This window comes from Amborella trichopoda, chromosome 3 (assembly GCF_054954075.1).
Source record: "Amborella trichopoda isolate Santa Cruz 75 chromosome 3, AtrichopodaSantaCruz75HAP2 v2.0, whole genome shotgun sequence".
NCBI lineage: Eukaryota > Viridiplantae > Streptophyta > Magnoliopsida > Amborellales > Amborellaceae > Amborella > Amborella trichopoda.
This window is the reverse complement of record NC_142338.1, coordinates 14,575,457-14,596,305: the sequence shown is the minus strand read 5'-3', so window position 1 is coordinate 14,596,305 and position 20,849 is coordinate 14,575,457. Positions and strand designations below refer to the sequence as shown.

At 37.3% G+C, this 20,849-nt stretch overlaps 1 protein-coding gene across 8 annotated transcripts in view; it reads right to left on the bottom strand.

Moving 5' to 3' along the window:
- Positions 1–19,992, bottom strand: part of SEX1 (Pyruvate phosphate dikinase, PEP/pyruvate binding domain-containing protein) — a 40,672-nt gene extending 20,680 nt beyond the window's left edge. For 3 of the 8 annotated variants that reach the window (XR_016053129.1, XM_088863589.1, XM_020665155.2), the window contains exons 1-11: positions 19,901–19,992; positions 18,624–18,944; positions 15,355–15,396; positions 15,157–15,266; positions 14,984–15,062; positions 14,728–14,819; positions 14,477–14,630; positions 2,716–2,943; positions 2,228–2,566; positions 2,024–2,131; positions 1,842–1,940 (exon numbers count right to left, since the gene is read on the bottom strand). Coding sequence is in view for 6 of the 8 variants with exons in the window: in XM_088863589.1 (XP_088719715.1) it covers positions 1,842–1,940; positions 2,024–2,131; positions 2,228–2,566; positions 2,716–2,943; positions 14,477–14,630; positions 14,728–14,819; positions 14,984–15,062; positions 15,157–15,266; positions 15,355–15,396; positions 18,624–18,911 (1,539 nt within the window). In the remaining 2 variants the exon portion in view is untranslated. Of the gene's footprint in view, positions 1–1,841; positions 1,941–2,023; positions 2,132–2,227; positions 2,567–2,715; positions 2,944–14,476; positions 14,631–14,727; positions 14,820–14,983; positions 15,063–15,156; positions 15,267–15,354; positions 15,397–18,149; positions 18,248–18,623; positions 18,945–19,900 lie in introns of those variants that run through there. The other 5 variants (XR_016053130.1, XM_020665154.2, XM_088863585.1 and 2 more) reach the window with 3 other exon arrangements.
- Positions 19,993–20,849: the final 857 nt, after the last annotated feature.

Genomic DNA, 20,849 nt, shown 5'->3' with positions numbered 1-20,849 from the left:
ACGGTCTAGATCTGGAGACACGGACGGTGAGTAAAGGGGGCCAAGGGATGAGAGAAAATGCGGTAGGCAATGTGTGGTTAGTCGGGTGAGATATGGCTGGTTGCCAGTCAAGCAAGCAATGGTGTGGGTTACCGGACGAAGATGGAGCACTATGAGATGTGGTAGCCATTAGATTTGGCAAGCTTTGGATGGAAAGCTGATGATTGTCATGTGGTTGGAGCTGGAGGGAACTGTAGGAATTTGAACACCTGAAAGAGCTCCATGTGTTGCTCTTTGATATATGGCTTGCAGGGACCCTTTGAGCCGCCACCTCTGAAGCCTTCACACAGATTCTTTTAGGTTGCTTTCAAGTGTCTCTGTACCAGAAAATCTGAATTAAGTTCTTTCCAATGGCCATTAGCCATCCTTCCAAGTCTTTGATGGGTAAATCTGCAGGCGAAGGTGAAGGGTCTGGAGTTACAGTGGATGTACACCATCCTGGATGGGCTATGGAGCATCAGGATTCAGGAGAGATGTGCACCAATAAAACATGCTCAAGAAAAGAGAAGACTACTTGATGTAATGCTTTCCGGGTATGAAACTACTCTCATGAGACAAACTGATCCTGGCTTATTAGAAGCCAGGGGTTTTGATAAAGTTGGGTAAATGTACCAGACCACTTGCAATTCTGTTGGAAACAAGGATGTTCCAAGAATGCAAGGGAATGCCTCTGGCCCATATCCAAATTTTCTTGAGTTTTGCAGCAACATCTGCAGGATACCAGGGGCTCCCTTCGGAACTTTGTTATGTCTGTCAATCCAGGAATGTGGCTGGACCTCTCGATGAGATTGCAAAGAGAATAGGACTTTGTTCCCTTTCTAAAAAATGGCTAGACGCATTTTAATTCTACACGTTTCTGGCCCAAGATGTTGTCCCCTTGATATTGCGTCCAGATGGAGGGAAGGTATCGTCCAGAAAGGCCATGAGGCTTGGCAATGTCTCACCATGGATTGACATGTCATCAGAAAAAGAGTGAGGGCCAGTGACAAAGATGGGTTTGGGGTGGCATGGAAGGCATATCAGTTGCCTGATAAATGTTAAGATGGCCATGAAGGGAGGCTTGTGGAGGAGGTTTGCAAGTGGGGTTCATGGTGGGTATGAAAGTAGGGCATTGTTGAGGAAGAAGGTTGGTTTATGGGGTAAAGTAGATGACTGGCCTGAAGAAGTACAGAGAAGTAAACTGGAGTGAATAGTGGAGTAGCATTTGGGTGATGAGACAATGAATGAGGTAAATGGTGAGGCAGAATGAGAAGTCAACCATTGTGAGTAATGGAGTAGCAATTGGGTGATGAGACAATGAGTGAGGTAAGTGGTGAGGCATGATGTGGTAAATGGTGAGGCATGATGTGGTAAAAGGTGAGGAGGCACGAGGATTCGTGGGGATAAGGGGTGAGGTTACCAGTATTGAGATGAAGGGCAAAGTGTTGTCTAGGAGGGGTTCATATCTCGGACTTTCTCGCTCCCCCTCCCTCCTAAGATCTTTCATAGACATTATACATTTAATGATATCAAACGCTTGGAAAATGCACTACATGAAAATTTTCTGATTTTACAAATCCTTTCAACATGGGATGGACAACATCTAAACACATTGAACCTTCAATAAGAGAGGATTTCTAGTAAATGAAGCTAAATCTTGCAAGCATTGAAGCTCTAAATCAAAAGAATCTAGTCTAATGGGAACTGAAATACTCAGTTCCTTGATTCATATTTTAGCATTTCATCTTCTAAAATTTAACGAATGAAAACATGCTAAAATGTATAAAAGGAGGTTAGAGATCCTATGAAGTTAAACAGATAACCTGGAGAGAAAGATCCCCAGAAAAGCCCTCAACAAATTGTGTTTCACTAGCTTTTTGCTCCAAAGTGGAACCTGGTGGTATAATACCCGGTGGAGGTGCCTGCAGAATGCAAATATTTCTTAATGTCTGCAAATATCTCAAAAACTATTATGATTGTCACAATTTCTCTGAGGAAATCTTACCATCCATTCTCCAGCCCTCTTTGATAAACCCCAGTGTAGGGTTACAGGTCCTTTTAGATCTGTGGCCAGGTAAATTTTGATCTTACCATTGGGGTTGGTGACAAGAGCCTTAAAAAGTACGCAAACCAAATAAGAATGCTTAGAGAATATCTATGAATATAGAAGTTCCATAAAGCAAAAGAAGTAACATGAATCAAACATTACCAAAAGTTCCTTATCACCAAATTTAAAGACTTTCTTATTCAAAACACAACCGCCATCTTGTTCTTCCTTGACTTTTGAGCAAAGCTCTAGTGTTGTTGGGGCTCTTGGCATGACAGAAACCTCTGTCTTCAAAGATTCAGCAGCATGTTTATTGAGTAGCTGCATGATATCCCTCTTCTTACGCTGAATTCTTTCAACAGTAAAGTACTTTTTATTCTTGAGTTGCTTGGTAACTTTTGTTTGAATGTTGCCTTTGACTATCTTCTTTCGGATCTCATCAAGAGACATACCCTTGTCTAATTCATTTTGCAGTTCTTTCCTGGCTTCCTCAAACTCCTTCTGCTCATAAATACAAAACAATCCACATTCAGTGATGAAAATACAAAGTTTCAGTGCTTCACTAGTGAGGTAGTTCCAACTTTTAAATAATGACAATGGAAATAAGAGCTCATAAATTGTGAGTAGTGATATGGAGAAGAGATTATTACAATTTGTTGATCTTGGGAGTAGTTTGGCTTTCCAGCCTTCTCCCATCTTATATATGCCTGTATTTGTATGAGATCATCAGGTATCTTCTCCACAAGTACTTTCCCCAAAGGATCAAGCGGATCCTTCAAGGTATCGCTATTACTTGTAAGTTTTGCTCGAAGTTCATCAATGGCAGTGCCCCTGGCTACCTCTTCCAATAACTCAGTCCGAGCTGCTTCATACTCCTCCTGAGATAAGTCCATATAAATGATGAATGAAATCATCAAAAAATGCATTATTCATGCAGATTGAAAACCTCTTGAAAAGATCTTATTAAATATACATCATATGCTAACAGGAAGAAAATATATTGGCAGAAAACCAGTATAACAGAAAAATGTACAGAAATAAATATTTTTGAGGGACAGTCCAAACAGAACAAATAGCCATTGTTTAAATAGCATGTGGCCAGCCAGAGCTCCATAGCATGTGACCATTGTTTAAGTAGTTACATGACCATACATGATTATCCTGAATGATTGCATTTCATTTGATGGAACTAGGCTAAGGAAGTTGAAGGATAAGATTCTAGCACCTTCCTTTCAATCATGATGGTTGATCTAAGGATTGTATGGCTAAGATCTCTCACCCCACAGGTTTCCTATGATCAATGGTCTGGATCTATTCTCCATAAGGATGGCTAACCCTAAAAATCCTTACCCTCCGAGAAAGTCTATAAATACGCTCTTATGGGACCCTATTTCTCTACACCATTACATCTCTCTCTCTCCCTCAAAAGGCTCCAAGCCCCTCTCTCTCTGATCTCTCATCTCTCTTTAAGCCTCCCAAAGTTTGGAAATATTTTAGAGAAGAAAATAGGGGGCATGCCCCAGACCTAGCATGAAGAGAAGGGCACGCCCCACATTGAAAGGCATTGAGGCCTTCTAGCTTGTGTTCTTATTCCAATATTGCTCTCTGATTTGAAAGGGTTATTAAGCCTAAGGTTTTCCCATACTTTGAAGATCTGATCTCGTGTGCCATCAGAGGAGGAAAACCGGAGTGGGGTGTGCAAAGTTCACCTGAGGTAATCTTCTGATAATTCACTTTATGCTTTGCAGTCTGGCGTTTTCTTGTTCCAAAAAGTCTTATGTGATTATTGTTTATTGAATAAAACAAATTTTATTAGTGGCAGAACCTATATTGTATTTATTTTTTAGTTTATTTTATTGTATTTGGATCTTTGTATGTATTCTAACCGGTAGAAAAGAAGAAAACTAAAAACCACATATGTCATGCTAGTTCACCCTGTCAAACTTTCAATGGCATCAGAGCATAGGTTTCTTGCTGCCATTAGGTTGATTTTATTTCTTTTTTTTTTAGGTCTTTTATTAGTTTGGGACAAGAGCATATGGCTGCAAGCAGTTTTATTTCCGAGATCCTAGAGACTGAAAGGTTGGATGGGACAAACTACTCCTCATGGAGCAAAAGCTTGGCTATGTGCTTTATGAGGAGGGTTTGCATGAGATACTTGCTAAGCATTATCCTTCCCACCCTAGAAGCGATGTATCTCAGGCTACAAGAGATGCATACGCCGAGTGGAAACATAAGAATATGCACACTAGGCATATCTTGCTTGTTTCCATGAATGACTCATACAAGTCTGAGTATGAGCTAATTAAAACTTCTAAGGCATGCACAAATGGCTCGAGGAGTATGTTGATCCTTTTCTTATGAGAAAATCATTGACAATAGAAGTACAATGATTTGAAAATGATCGAGGGTACAAAAATATCAGAGCACGTGCACACTTTCAGGGCACTTGTTTGAGAGATGGAGATAATCAAGATGCGGCCTTTGGAACCCATGCAAGTGGTACACATGCTGAATATTCTCCCTACATCTTGGGAGATAATCATCTCTACCCTTGCTGCCCGAGAGACGGCTCCTATGTTAGAAGAGCTTATCACATTGCTCAAGACCGAGGAGGAAAAGTGGAACGCGCGCAATGCACTGGCACCCAAAGATGTGGTGCACATGGTAAACTCTCAACCCTACTTAAAGCCTAACAAGGGGAAGGGTAAAATGAAAAAGAGGGGAGAGGAAAAGAAAAGAGGGAGAAAATAAGTACAAAGGAAAGAGAGAGACTAGGGCTTACCACATCTGCAAGAAAGTAGGTCATATAGCCAAAGACTGCAAGTCTAATAAAAACCCTAAGGAAATAGGGAACTTGTGTGTGTGGTGTTCGAGACATTGCTAGCCGACCCCAAGGGCACATCTTAGTATCTTGACTCGAGAGCTACTGCCCATGTGTCAAACACTAAGGATGGCTTCTGCACCTTCAAAACCGTGGGCCTAGGTGAGCAACACATTTACATGGGGGGCAACCAAAAGACCGATGTTCTAGGTATTGGGGACTTTGCACTTGAAATGAAAAATGATAAACTCTTGGTCCTGAAACAAGCACTCTATGCTCCTGACATAAGGAAGTGTTTGGTTTCGGTCCAAAAAATGGCTAGGGCCGGGTTTATCACCACCTTCTCTGGAAATAACGTGATTACGAAAAACTATGATGAGATTGTCATTACCCATCTTTATTTGATTGAAATAAAAGTGGTGGTTGCTTATGTCTCATCTTCGAATGATATTGATGCTTTCCTATGGCATATGAGATTAGGGCACATAGGATTTAAGAAAAAGGAAAGATGGAATTCTGAAAAATTATAAAGGCGACCTAGCGAAGGTGTGTGAGTCATATATGTAAAAAAAATTAACAAGGAAAAATTCCACCGGGGCACAAAGAACTTCTAGCATATTAGGAGTCTTCCATAACAACATTTGCAATCCTATGAATGTGGCTACCAAAAGTCGTAAGCGATACTTTGTCACATTTATTAATGATCACTAGCGATATGGCTATATATACTTGATGCACAAGAAATCCAAAGTTAGAGAAATTCAAAGAATACAAAGCTGAGGTATAAACCAAACAAACCTAAAAATCAAAATCCTAATAACCGATAGAGGCGGTGAGTACTCCTCGCAACTCTTTAGGGACTTGTGTCTGGAGAATGGTATTATTCATCAATACACCATGCCTTACACACATGAGTAAGATGGAGTTGACGAGAGACAGAATAGAACCTTGATAGAAATGGTGAGGAGTATGATGGGGCATGCAAAGCTCTCCCAAGATTTCTGGGAAAAAACAGTACTAACGGCAGGTTACATCCTGAACCGTGCACCCACTAAGGCTGCCCCTCTTACTCCTTATGAGATTTTCATTGGTTGTACTTCGTCCCTTAATCACGTAAGAGTGTGGGGTTGTTCTGCCTTGTCCTAATCACATACCAAAATAGGACAAAACTAGTTCCCACGATAGTCAAGAGTATACTCATCAGCAACTCTAACCATGATAAGGGGTATCGATTCTACAACCTTGAGAATGGGGCAAAAACAAGTCACAAGCAAGCCGATCTCTATGAGATGACTAGTGACAAAGTTGAGTCTCGAGAACTCGAACCACCACTTAGGAGAAGTAACCAAATTAGTAGACAACCTAAATGCTTCACCTGTGTGGGGGAACATTATGAGAGGGTTGGGGATGAGCCAGATAATGAGCCTTCCACTTACCAAGAAGCCATAACCTGTTCAAAAAGAATCATTAGGTAAAATCCATGAAAGAGGAATTTAAGTCCATCACCCAAAACCAAGTCTAGGAACCAGTACCTCTCCTCAAAATTGTAAGACAATAGGATGCAAGTGGGTTTATAAGAAAAAACTAAACTTAGAGGCAAAACTAGAGAAATTCAAAGCTACGCTAGTAGCCAAGGGATTCACCCAAAAAGAAGGGGTAGACAATGAGGATACTTTCTTCCCAGTTGTAAAGTTTCCATCCATTAGGGTCCTAATGGTCAGAGCTTCCCAATTTGACTTTGAGCCTCATCAAACAAACGTAAAGACAGTCTTTCTCAATGGGGATTTAAAAGAAGAAATTTTCATGAAACAACCGATGGATTTGAAGAGAAAGGAAGGGGAACCTTGCGTGTAAACTTAGGAAATCCCTCTATATCCTAAAACAGCCATCGCGTTAGTAGTACATCAAGTTTCAAGAGAAACTATCTCTGACAGGGTTTACCTTGAATGAGGAAGACTACTGCATCTATAAAAAGATTAGTGGGAGTGATGTCGTTTTTATTTCCTTATATGTGGATGACATGCGAATAGTTAGTAGCTCAATTGCCCTTGTATCGGAAACAAAAGAATGCCTTGTACAACACTTTGACATGACGGATCTAGGGGACGCTTTACACATGTTGGGCATCAAGATAATATGGAATACAAAAGAGTAAACGATTCAACTTTCCTAAGAGACATACTGCAAAACAGTAGTGGAAAAGTTTGAAATAAACACGTGGCCGCATCGACCCCGATAAACAAGAAGACAAATTGAGCAATCAAATATGCCCTAGTGAGGATGATGAAAAGAAAGCCAAGAAAACAATACCATATGGAAGTGCAATAGGGTCTCTAATGTATGCCTTGTCAGAAACAAGCTAGACTTGTCCTTTGCCATGAGCATGATTAGCCGGTTCCAATGCAATCCTTGGATTAAACATTGGAGGGCGGTTAAGAGAGTTCTAAGATACTTGAAAGGGACTAAGAACTATGCACTTACATATGGGGGAGGATCAGAAATTGCTATCCAAGGATATTCTAATACGAGTTACTAGGGAAATCCAGGTGATGCAAAATCGACATCTAGATATGTATTCATGCTTGGAGGAGGGGTTGTTTCTTAGAAATCAAAGAAATACGATGTGGTAGTGTTATCCACCATGGAATCAGAGTATGTGGCATGTTGCATGGCAGCCAAGGAGGTTGCATGGATTAAGAAGTTTCTTAACCTGCTTGAGTTTGAGCCCGTACGATGTGAGTACGTAGGAATCTTCTGAAACAACACGACTGCAATATGTGTGTCCAACGAACGACAATTCTATAAGAAGTCCAAGCACATCAAGCCCCGCTTTCATCACCTGCACAATGAGGTGCAGTGCGAAGAGATCGAGATCACTTACATACCTACAAAGGTAATGGTTGCAGTCCCGCTTACAAAAGGGTTAGTTGCAACTATGTTTGTAAAACATGTCCATGAGATGGGGCTGAGAAAGAGTGAGGAAGAGAGATTGTAAGGACTTCAAAGGCCAAATGGGAGATGTTGGGTATTTGTAACCATTAAAAGCCATATGAGAGCATGTGACTAATATTTGAAATACTAGAACAAAAACTCAATGGGAGTACAGTCCAGTAGGACCGAGAATAGCAAATGAAGTTTACCGAGACACAAGCTAAGCTTAAAGAAGCCTTAATACCTGGGTATAGAGCGCAACCGATGAGGGTTAGCAGGGTTATCCCTGGATGAGGTCGGAGTTTCTCAGGATTGTGAGCGAAGGGACTATGTGACCCTTATATGTGATGGTAGGCCTGTAGGGACGAGTGCCAAAGCCAGATCCTAAACCATCACACGACATGTACTTATGACAGTCGTATCAGGAAAGAAAAACACCATTGAAGGTGATACATATACATGTGCAAAATATGACCCCATATGCACCATAGAGTTGTGTCTGCACTAGGTCCGTGTGACCTTAGACTTGTCCCTAGGAGAAAACCTATAATCTATAGACTAGGTTTATGTCCAACCACCTATTGGGTGCCTTGGTAGCTCAATCATAAACCCCTGTGATGGTATGTGCGTCATGAGAACTGTTGGGCTAGTTTGAAAAAGTGTGTGGATTATAGTCCATAGTAGGAGATGGAGTGCATCAGCAAAATTAATATTTCTTTAACATAGTTGGATCCAATCCCATCAAATTAATTTAGTATTAATTAATTTGATCTTAAATGATTTTTAGATTGATAGAATGAATATTTAGAAGCCTATACATATTTTATTTTCTCAAAATGGATTTCTAAATAGAGAGAAACTGAATTTTCACAATTTTAATATTTAGAGAGAAAAATAAAATAGTTAATATTTTTAAAAATCATTTTATGAATTTTACAAATTATAAAATATATGAGAGCTTACCATGAGATATGGGTCCCACCATTAAAACACATGTGGGAATTGTGTGGACATATGGGTACCAAAAGCACGCCCCACTTAATGTAATTTGTTTCCCTATTTTGTGTTGAGGCCATCAAGGCACTCACTCAAGTTGAAGCAAAATAAGAAGGTTTTGAAAATTAAGGAGTTTTGATACTCAAAGAAAGCAGGTGCAAAAGATTTATGGAAGAGATATGAAAGTATAATAAATTTTCTATATTAAGTCTATTTGATATAATTATGCTAAGAAAGCCAAGGATAAGGTTCTAGCACCTTCCTTTAATCATGATAGCGTATCTAAGAATTATATGGCTAAGATCTCTCACCCCACAGGTCTCCTATGATCAATAATCTAGATCTATTCTCCATAAGGATTGTTAACCTAGAAAATCTTATCCTAAGTGAAACTCTATAAATAGTATCTCATGGGACCTTATTTCTCTACACCATTACATCTCTCCCTCTCCCCCTCACAAGGCTCCACGCCCCTCTCACTCTGATCTCTCATCTCTCCTTAAGCCTCCTAAAGTTAAGGAAATATCTTAGAGAAAAGAAAATAGGGGGCATGCCCCACATTGAAAGGTATTGAGGCCTTCTAGCTTGTGTTCTTGTTCCACCATTGCTCTCTAATTTGAATGGGTTATTAAGCCTAACGTTTTCCCATATTTTGAAGATCTGAAATAGACTATTGATCTCATGCGCCATTAGAGGAGGAGACCCAGAATGGGGTGTGCAAAGTCCAATTTAGGTAATCTTCTGCCAATTTATTTTATGCTTTGCAGTCTTTGTTTTCTTGTTCTCAAGAGTCTTATGTGATTTTTGTTTATTGAATTAAAGAAGTTTTATTAGTGGCAGCAAGTGAGAACCTATATTTTATTTATTTTTGAGATAATTTTATTGCATTTGAACCTTTGTAGGTATTTTAGCCATTAGAAAAGAAGAAAATTAAAAATTGCAAATGCCGTGCTAGTTCACCTTGTCCAACTTTCAATAATACTTTATCCACTGCAGGTTGAATAGTTATTAATATGGATCATGCACTACCTAATGCATACCTAACCCTCATCTTCTACCCCAAAGGAGATCAAATTTGTTCCTAAAGAGGAAATTGAGAGCCTGTGCCATTCGTTCACTTAGTTAAATGACCCATTTAATACTTCATCTTTTGCTACTTACATATTCATGCTTCTGCTAATCATGTCTCTTTTTACCACCTAGACGATTTTTGGTCATTGATTCTAAACCTTCAGATCGTATGTGTGGTATGTCTCCCTTGTTTTCTTCTTATTTTCTTTATTTTGTTATGGACAAAGTTAGAATTTCTGATAGATTTTTTTTCTTCCATTGTTGTGAAAGGAATCGTAAGTATTTCGCTTCAATTGTTTTTGCCATAAATTTTCCGTGTTCCTATCTTTTGCCACAAAATTGATGTTTGTCAGTAGCATTAACAGGAGTCTAAATTGTAGTATTAACCTTTTTTTCTGTCCCACTGTGTTTTTCAGGACCTGAATACGAGGTTAAATTGCATTGGTCATGAAGCTGGCAGTCTCTACATTCTAGACTTGCCAATTACTGCTCCACAAGCTCTTTAGTTCAACATTAGTGCTAATAAAGATCGCATTTCGCAGTGGCATCTCTGACTTGGTCATTTGTCTTTCAAGACATTGAAAATTTTATTTCTTTGGTTATTTACTTCAATTAGTGTGTCAAAGCTTCAATGTGAAGTTTGTGAACTTTCAAAACATTGTAGAAACTCTTTTTTACCCAGTAATAACAAAAGTATCATTCCTTTTGTTATTCTCATTCTAATGTGTGGGATCCATCTCCTGTTACTTCTATTTTTAGTAATTAGTATTTCGTTTCTTTCGTGGGTAATTACTCTCAATGTAAATGGATCTAATTTACAAAAAACAAAGATGAGGTTCCCAATATCTTCAAGGGTCTTCCATAAGATGATCCATACTCAGTTCGACACTAAAGCTAAGGTGTTTTGATATTGTTAAGGAGGGTTCGACTGCAATGGTGGGCTGCTGTGTTATTTGGAAGAGCATTAAAATTCTTGCTTATACACACCACAACAAAATGGGGTGGCCAAAGGAAACAGTAGACGCCTAATGGAAGTTAGTCATGCTCTTCTCTTCATCACTTGAGTATGAATGTATCCAAGAAGTACTTGTCAAAAGCCATGCTCATTGCGTCCTATCTTATCAATCAAATGCAATCTTATTCTATAGAGTGTATAAGTCTATCCCACAAACTTCTCCATCCTAATCATCCATTGTTTGGTGTTTCACCGTTGTGTTTGCGTCAGTCATGTTTTCAGTCCTAACAATACAAAGTTGAATCCTAAATCCATAAATATATTTTTCTTGGTTATCCATCCTCTCAAAACAGTTGCAAATGTTATGATCCAGTAACAGGGAAGAAATTAGTTTCAATTGATGGAACTTTCTTTAAGTCCATTCATCTTTTTTTTAACCGCTCTTCAAGGGCAGCAAAATGCGGAAGAGAGGACACTTGTTCCTCATACTACCCCCACTTTCCTTGATTTTGGAGCTTAAGAGGACAGTGGGGAATTCCTATGATGCTAAAAAGAAAGAACTAAAAGTCTACACTCAGCAGAAATATAGAATGAAGAGGAGACCACCATAACTGACATGCTTTCAAGCCAATTATTTACCTCTGATTCAGGTAATTCCATCAATTCTTTGTGTAATGATTCGGTTCTGCCAATTACTGTACGAAAGGCACACATACTTTCACTGCTCACCCAATTAGCAATTCGTTTATGCCAATTACGTCCTCCCAGTGTTATAGAAGCTTTAGCTCATCCCAAGCAGAAAGAGGCTATGTGTGATAAGATGAAGGCATTAATCAAGAATGGTACACAAGAACTAGTAGACCCTCCCAAAGAGAAGAAGTTGGTTGGTTGCAAATGGGTCCACACTATAAAGCACAACATCAATGGTACAGTTGACACATACAAAGTATGATTAGTTGCCAAGGGGTTCACTCCGACTAATGGAATAGACTATGAGGAGACATTTGCTCTTGTGGCTAAGATAAACTCCATTTAGGTTCTCTCGTCTTTGGCGGCTAACTTGGAGTCACTATTGCACCAATTGGATGTCAAGAATACATTTCTTCATGGGGAGCTACAGGAAGAAGTGTACATGGTATGTCCTATTGGATTTCAGGCCCCTGGACATGATGGAAAAGTTTATAGAGTGAGAAAGGCCATGTATATACTAAAGCAATTTCCTTGAGCTTGGTTTGAGAAGTTCTATGGGCATATTAAAAAAATCAGGTATATACTCGAAAACACACTAACCATACATTATTTATCAAACCTATTAGAACCAGCACTGTTGTTTCATTGTATATGTAGATGATATTGTTGTAACAGACAATTGTCCTCAAGAAGTTTAGTCATTTAAGAGTTTTCTAGCAAGAGAAATTGAAATCAAAGACCTAGGTCAGTTGAAGTATTTTCTTAGAATGGAAGTGGTCAGGTCTAAAGGAGAAATTTTTACCTCCCAAGGAAGTATATACTAGACTTTCTTAAGGAGACGAGACTAGAAAGCTCAGAGCTAAACCAACTGACATTCCTATAGAACAAAATCAAACTTAAAGACCAAAGGAGTAAAGCTCTTAAATGTTTCAAAGATTAGTGGGTAGACCAATATATCTTTCACTTACATACCCAGACATTGCATAAGATGTGAGCATGATTAGTCAGTTTATGCATGCTTCACATACTACCCATCTTGAGGCCACTATCAGATAAGGACCCAAAATATCACCAGGTAAAAGGATTGTTGCTTACTAATCATGGGAACTTATAAATTGAAGTTTATCAGATGAAGATTGGGTTGTTCTACTATGGATCAAAGATCAACATCAGGCTATTACACTTTTGTTGGAGGTAACCTTGTAAATTAGAGGTGTAACAAGTAGTCAGTTGTATCTAGATCAAGTGCAGAAGCTAAATACAGATCCATGGCACATGGTGCGTGTGAATTACTTGACTGGTAATTCTTTTTTGGGATCTTGATTTTACTGTGAAGGGATAAATGTCCTCGTATGGTGATAACAAGGCAGTTGTAAGTATAAAGAAGTGGATCAACATTTTATTCAAGAAAGACATACTAATAGAGAAATTTGTTCTTCCATGTATTAAAACAGACGACCAGCTAGTACACATTCTTATCAAGGCTATCAAGAAGCCTTGACTACGAGTGATCTTAAAGTTGGGCATTAATAACATCTATGCACCAGCTTGAACGGGGAGTACTATACCAAAGTTTATATTCATTTTCTATGTATTTAAGTTCTTGGGGACTTATTTGTCTTTTTCCTTCTCAAAAGGACTTATTTAAGAACCTATTTATCTTTTTCCTTCTCATAAGGACTTATTTGTCCTTTCCCTTTCATAAGGACAATATTGTAATTTAATATAGGATTATTATTATAAAAGGTTTAAGCGGGGCATGGGGTCAGTAATGTATGATACCACCTTGAGCCCTCTCTGATTCTCTCATCAATGTGCCTCTCTCTCACCCTCTTATCTCTAAAACTCTTTCTTCCTAGACATTAATCTTTCTCACTATTCTTAGTTCTCTTATCTACTTGATTATTGTTTTTTAACTAACACCACTTCCAAGATTTCAGTAACATGCTGGCCTACCCAAAGAAAAAAGAATTGCACAAACAAGTTGGGATACTTATTTTAAGCACCCAACAATTCGGTCTGCACCAAACAAAGTTCCATATGTATGGAGATCATTAAATGCTTCATGATTGTAGAAAGCATAGCTTGTGGACTGATGTTTTACTTTATACGAAAGAGTTGTGACAGCAATTAATATCTAATGCCATGATAGTTGAAAAGGATGTCCATAAGGGTGACAAGCAAAACGAGTTTGCACTTTGGGAATGGATTGAATGTGTACTCCATATTATTGAGGGGGTGAGTTGGAAAACTGTCATTGATGAAAATTCTTATCTCATCTATTCTAATGTTGAAGTTCAAACAGTTCAGAGTAATTAAGTTCTATTCATTTTTCTCCTTCCCAAAATTAATAAAGATAAAATGAATTTGTTTCCTTATTGAGAAGTTTTGTAAAGCCTAACAAGCAAAGTTCAATCCGGCCTTCTACATTCCAAACGAATTAACATGTCGGATTCTAACAATTTGGTTTAAGTTTGTAAGTTTCAGTTTATTTAGTCAAAAAGAGATCATGTGCATGCTGCATGCACTAGGCATGGCAACACATGATATTCCAAAAATTTGGCATTATGTAAGCAGGATTTAGAACTCTGCCATGGCCGGTCCGAAGCCAATCATGCCAGTTCCAAGCCCAGAGAAAGGAGGAGGATTCTGTTTGGTGGGCAGCCAGCATAAAATCTTGCCACATCTTTTTATGAATCCTAAACCAAATGCTCATGATGCTCCCTGTATGACTGAGGGAACGGCCCTTGATTGAGGGGAATGGTGGAATAGGATCTGTGTAGGTGACCTAAAATAGTTGGGACAAGGCTCGGGTGATGATAGTGATGACCATGTAAACAGGATATAGATCGAGTCGAGACTTTTTGGATCAAATTTCTTTCTACTGAAACTTTCTCAACATAACATACAGAAAGTTCATTTAGATAAACAACAGTCCACTAACCTTTTCTTGTTCCGGTGTGTACATCTGTTTTCCCTTTCTTTCCCACCGTAAGTATGCTTGAACTTGTACTAGATCTTCAGGCACTGAAATATTTTGAGCTGTTCTCACATCACTCACCAGCCGAACCTGAAAGTTTTGGCCATTGTTTTTGAACCTAGGGATTGAAAATCAGAAATCAGATCGTGCATTAAAAGAATTGAGCTTTAAAAGACAGAGAAATCCAAGCTGGTTGAATTTTACAAGTGGATCACCATTTGTTCTGTGACTCATCAAACAAAAGGAACTCTATGGCTTTTATCTGAGGATCATCGACCTCTATCTTCAAAAAGGAGTTCTCACCAGACTATGCAACATGCAAATATATAAACATTATAATTTAGAGTTCAACAAAACAAGCTTGAATAGCACTTTAAAAAGTCAACAACATACTATAGCTATTCTGAATCCTGTGTTGTTTGCAATAAAATATGTATTACAACTAAACCCCACACCCCAGAAAACACATACTTTCACAAAAGGAGTTCTTAGAGCCCTGTTCTTGTAGTTTTGAGTTCCTTCAGGATGACGAGAAGGTAATTTCCAGTTCCTGTGAATTCAGAAGAACTTTCAATTAGGAATCCAATAAAAACATTGGGGAAAAAGTGAAATAATAGCATTCTGAGGTTGGAACATAAACTTACTGCTGCCCATCATGAATGGTGCCCCAATGAAGGGTCAAGGACGGACTACTGTTTGTGACTTGAATATTAATTTGGAAGAGAGAACCAGGATTGGATTCATCCACAGATATCTGTAGATAATATAGGAATGGTTTTAAATTAATAAAAGTTGGCTATGTGGCTGAAATATCATTTCTTCAAGAAATATAATTATTATACCTGCAATTCTGATCTTCCATCAAGGTCAAATTTTCCTGCTGACTGCCACAAGACACCAGGAAACATATTATTTCCATATTTTGAGAGATGAGATGTAATTTGTTTAAGTACACATTGGATGACAATAATATTAATTTTTAGAAAACCAACAACCTACTCAAACCAGTGTTCGCAAAATCGAACCGGAACGGTTAACCGGACATCGCCCGGAAGCGGTTTAACCGGCCTAACCGTAAACCTGCCGATTCAACCATTCTAACCGGGCAAGTCTTGTGCAGTCAAAAAAGTGAACGAGCAAAAAAAAATCTACTAAAATATAAAAAACATATAAAGAATGATTAAAAAAAAACACATTCAAATGAAGTTGAAAATTAATGAAAAAAATAGATTTTAACGAATCGAAATGTGAATTAAAGTGAGTATTAATGACAAAAACAATTTTTAATCATTACCAAAATGTAGAGAATATTAAAAAAAATACATTACAAACCAAATTCCTTATTTTTGGGAATTTATATTTTATTTTATTTTATTTAAAATATGGTTCGATCACCAAAACCGCCCAAAACCGGAACTGGCCACTAGACGATTCCGATCTAACCAGGTGGTTGGCGGTTAGATTGCCTGGTTTTTCTAACAATGACTCAAACTATGACAACAATCTCCTTATTTATCAATGTAGAATGGATAGAAATGTTTCATGATGTCCTAGAAAATCAAGAGCCTTTCAAAATTACCAAAATGCATTTCATTAAAGATTAATTCAACGTCCAAAGTTTCCAGTAGATTCACATCGATTCTGGACTGAATTCACAAATTTTCTCTAGTTTAACCAGACTTGCAAAAATTGTAGAGCGGTGGCACCCAAAACCCTGACCATCTATTTAAGTTTCAACGAAAATGAGATAGAAAACTTAAAGATGCTAATAAGTAATGCCACTTGCAGTTCTTTTAAGAGAGCATCAACAAGGGAAGATAAATTTAATGAAAGAATTATACCCAAATTGTAATTTACAATGAATTATGCTAACCCAAATTAGAATTTACATTCATGTACCCTTTTTATTCTTTTTACGCTATTAGATGTACAAGGGACATAGTACATGGAACGCAAGTTTAGTAACAATAGGAGTAGAGAAGAGGAAGTAGTTAAAATTGACGGCCAAGAAATACCAAAAAGAGCATACTTTTGATATCCTGGGTCAATAATCTAGGAAAATGGAGAGATTGAGAAAGGTGTCGCACATAGAATTAGAGCTGGGGGGGTGAAATGAAGATGTGCAACCACAGTTTTATATGATCGTCGCATACCAATAAAGCTGAAGAGCAAGTTCTATAGGGCAGTTGTAAGACCAGCTTTACTTTATGAGGCAGAATGTTAGGCAGTCAAGAAACAACATACCTATAAAATGAGTGCAAATGAGATGTGGATGTTGTGTTAGATGAGTGGAAAGACAAGAAGGGATAGAGTCTGAATTGAATACATTCGAGAGAATATACTCAATTTGACAGAAATTGAGGCACTAACTTGACATTTGACAGAATTGGCAGCCTTAAGATGCAATAAAAAAGATATCTCCCCAAGTACAATAGGTTTTTCCCATCCAATGTTTCAAAAAAACCGGCGCCTAGGCGCCCTGGACCAAAACACCGCACGCTCAGACCCAGGCTGCCCAACATGGGCGGATGTACCTAGGTGGGTGCCCAAGGACGTGGCCATTTTTTTTTTCTTTTTAAAAATGGTTATGAGGATTATTTTCAACCCAAAAAAGGTTTAAAAAAGGTTATGGGGATTATTTTCAACCCCTAGAGTTAAAAGAACAATTCTATAAACCCTTATTGTCTTAGCTATACCTATTTCTGAGAAGCGAATGTATTTTTTGTGGTTTGACGAAGCTTCCTAAACTTTTTCACTTATTATGTAATATAGAGAGTTGGAGACTATTACTAATACATATCCTATTAAACTTTTAAATTTTGTATGGTTTGAATTTTGAAATTTTGAACAAGTTTATTCTCAACATGTGATACGTCATATGTTTGTATATAAAAATATATATTATAACAATACAACATTTTCAAATGCAATAAATTACAAAATTGACACAAATATATGTATATATTTTATATATATATATATATAGAACTTGTACTTTAGGACGCCCAAGGTTCTGGGCACTGGCTACCATCTCTCTCTCTCTCTCTCTCTCTCTCTCTCTCTCTCTCTCTCTCTCTCTCTCTCTCTCTCTCTCTCTTGTGCACACAACAAGAAACACAAGGAAAATACCTACCTCACTAATGAGTAACACACTATTTCAAGAGATACCATCACTACAAATTTCCTCTCTCTCATGCGCACACAACAAGAAACACAAGGAAAATTCCTACCTCACTAATGAGTAACACACTATTTCAAGAGGCACCATCACTACAAATTTCTTCTTCTCACATAAGCAAAATGTTCTGCTAAAAGATAAAAAAACAGATCTATTGCAGCCATTATTGCTTCTAGTATCTGAACAGTGAAACAAAGGTGAGTTTCAGAATGGTCCTTAAAGCACATATCTTCCAAACCAACCACCAACTTTTTTTATCAAGAGAAATAAGTCCATAACTTCTCTTGTAACTTTATCATGGTTTTAAACACTGTAATTTTCAATTCTGAAAAATCAAATCCAAACAATCAAATGTTTCAAATAAACAATTATCCCAGTGTTTCCCAGTAATTTTTCTCATATATTTATTACTTATTGAGTTAGTCACTAATCCAAAAGGATAAGTGGTAGCATAATCACCTAGACGACCATTTTTGACAATTGAAGTTAATCCCAAGTTTATCTCATTCAAATACATGCTTCAGGAGTTGACTTGCATAATACCAACTTCCTTGCACCTACGTCAGTTTCCAATACTGTGTCAAATTAGTCAGTTTATGAGTGAATCAGGTATACAAAGCATTAGTTAAGTTTCCATTTATAAGTGGGTATATAAAAGTGAACTACACTACAATAACTGCATGCCTAACTCTACTAAATTAGACAAGACCAATGTATATACCAATGTAAAATCCAATGCTTTCCAAAAAATGAGAAGTAAAAAATGCAAGCATGCAGATGCACCATAGCTAAACATCAGGTCCATAGAACAAAATTGAAACTTGAAAAGTGCTAATTAAATGAGAAACTAGTTAGACATTTGGTCATTACAATTTTTATGTATGTTTAATAACCATGATAAATGAAAAGCCAGGATATCGCAGAAAAAGTTACCTGAGAAACAGGATCTGTTGCCAGGACTGCACGTGGTACAAATGAAATCAACCGACGAATTTCATGAGACAGGTACTTTCTTTTTACATATAGATGGTTGACAGGAAATATGTCGGAAACTAGAGGCTTTTGATGGGATTTTGTTTTCTTTTTTATATTTAATGATTGATTTTGACCTGGGAGATTGCAAGAAACCCCATAACCAGCTCTGTTTTGCTGTTCGGAAACTGTCAAGAGAAGTTGGCCATGTACTTGATTTGCCAAACCTTGTCCCAAAGTATTGCTCATTGTTTTATTTACAAACACACACCACTCCTGCAACTAAAGGTGGAGAGTCAATGAGTATCCTTGACTGTAAAGAAAGAAAATGAATTAGTAGCATTTGTGTTGCTTAATGAGTGTGAAATTTCATCGAGAACAAATGAGATAAAAATGCTGACTCTACAACCCATATATGATTTAAACAGCAGCACTAAAAGTCTCATCAATGCCATATAGGAATCAATCCTCCTGCAAAAGTCAAACTTCAAGAGGAGGACTATAATTTAAATGGCAGTTAAAAACATGCCAAATGAAAACTAATCTTGCAAAATGCTCTTTTAAACTGATAAATTAAAGGTTGATTTCTCAGCAATTGCCATTAATTTACCAAAAAAAAATTGTAGTTTCCTCACCCATTGTTAACAGTAACACAGTAAAGCTTATGTCAGTAATTGCCATTAAATTACTGAAAATCCACCAATTACATATATTGACATTGAAGTATATCTCGCTAATAGCCACTTTGTACTGACAGTACATCACTTTCATATCGAATAGGAACAAAGCTAGGACGCAAAACTGCAATAATTCTTGAAACTAAAACAACTGAAAATTCAGCATTACCATGAAAAAGTATAACAAAGACAAGCAGAATAACTATCACAAATCACAAAACCCGGAAAACTCGACACTCATGAATAATTATGAACTAATATACAATGAAAACGATCAAAATTAAACTACCAAAACTAATTCCTTGAACTATTATGAACAGAAAAAACCAATTTCTTGAACTATTGTGAACAGAAAAAACCAATTCCTTGAACTATTATGAACAGAAAAAACCAATTCCTTGAACTATAATGAACAGAGACCCAGCTCAATAACAGCAGCCATTGAACCATTGAAAAACCACCCATAATTCACTAGAAAATCCCGAAAATTTATTATGAACTCGCAGAAAAAATCTCATTTACGGAATCAAGTAAGTAGAAAAACTTCAGATGAAAATTTACCTCAGGAACAGTGATGAAAATGAGGGTTTCAAAATCAAAGCCAAGGAGAATTGCTCTGCTTTATTATTATTTCAAAATTAAATTACAGGACCAATGCTTGAAGACTACGTGTGTGTCACTTATAATAGGAACCATAAATATCGATCTTCGTATTGAGCACGTGCGAAAGTCAAATTATATGACACGTGTCTCGGCAGCAGCGTCCCACGTGGAACGATCATTCGAGATTTATTTTAGGGTTTGCATATGGGAAACTCGGGAGCAGCGATGAACGAAGAAATCGTGAAGAGTGGGACAGGGGATATTTTATTCCCAATTTTTTCAAAAGTACCCCTGATTGACTGATTTTTAGCATAAAGCCTAGGCTTTATGCTTACAAGTAAAGTCTCACCTTTAGATCTCGAAAGTGTAGTCTCAGGGCTCTGATCATTAAATTTGAAATTTAAAAAAAAAAAAAAAATTTATAAAGTAGATTTATAAACACTTGAAATAGATGATCCATATAGTTAGGGCTTCAAATATTATTATTTTATATTTGTTATTGTTAAGTTCGATATGATACATTTGAGAGTTTTCTAATTTTTAAACTCCATTTCTTCTAACTTTTTTATGTGCAAGTTTACTTTTTGTTGTAAAGCTTGGGGTTTATATGAACTTTTTTTTTTGTCATTATTTCATACGTTACGAAAGGGTAAGGTTTTGATAAGGCCGCGTCCATATATAGCCGCACTTTGAATTCTACAAAAAATTTGATGTTCGGCATCAAAAAATAGTATCATGGTTCACAAATCTAGTTCCCCTCTGGCTATGGAATATGGGACTCTGAAAATGGTGTAGATCGAGATGATTTATGAAGAGTTGAGATAGATGGTTCAAAATTAATGCTGCAATATGGACAATTTTAAAGCTTGAAGTTTATTTTCAATTTTTTCTACAAGACATTTTGACA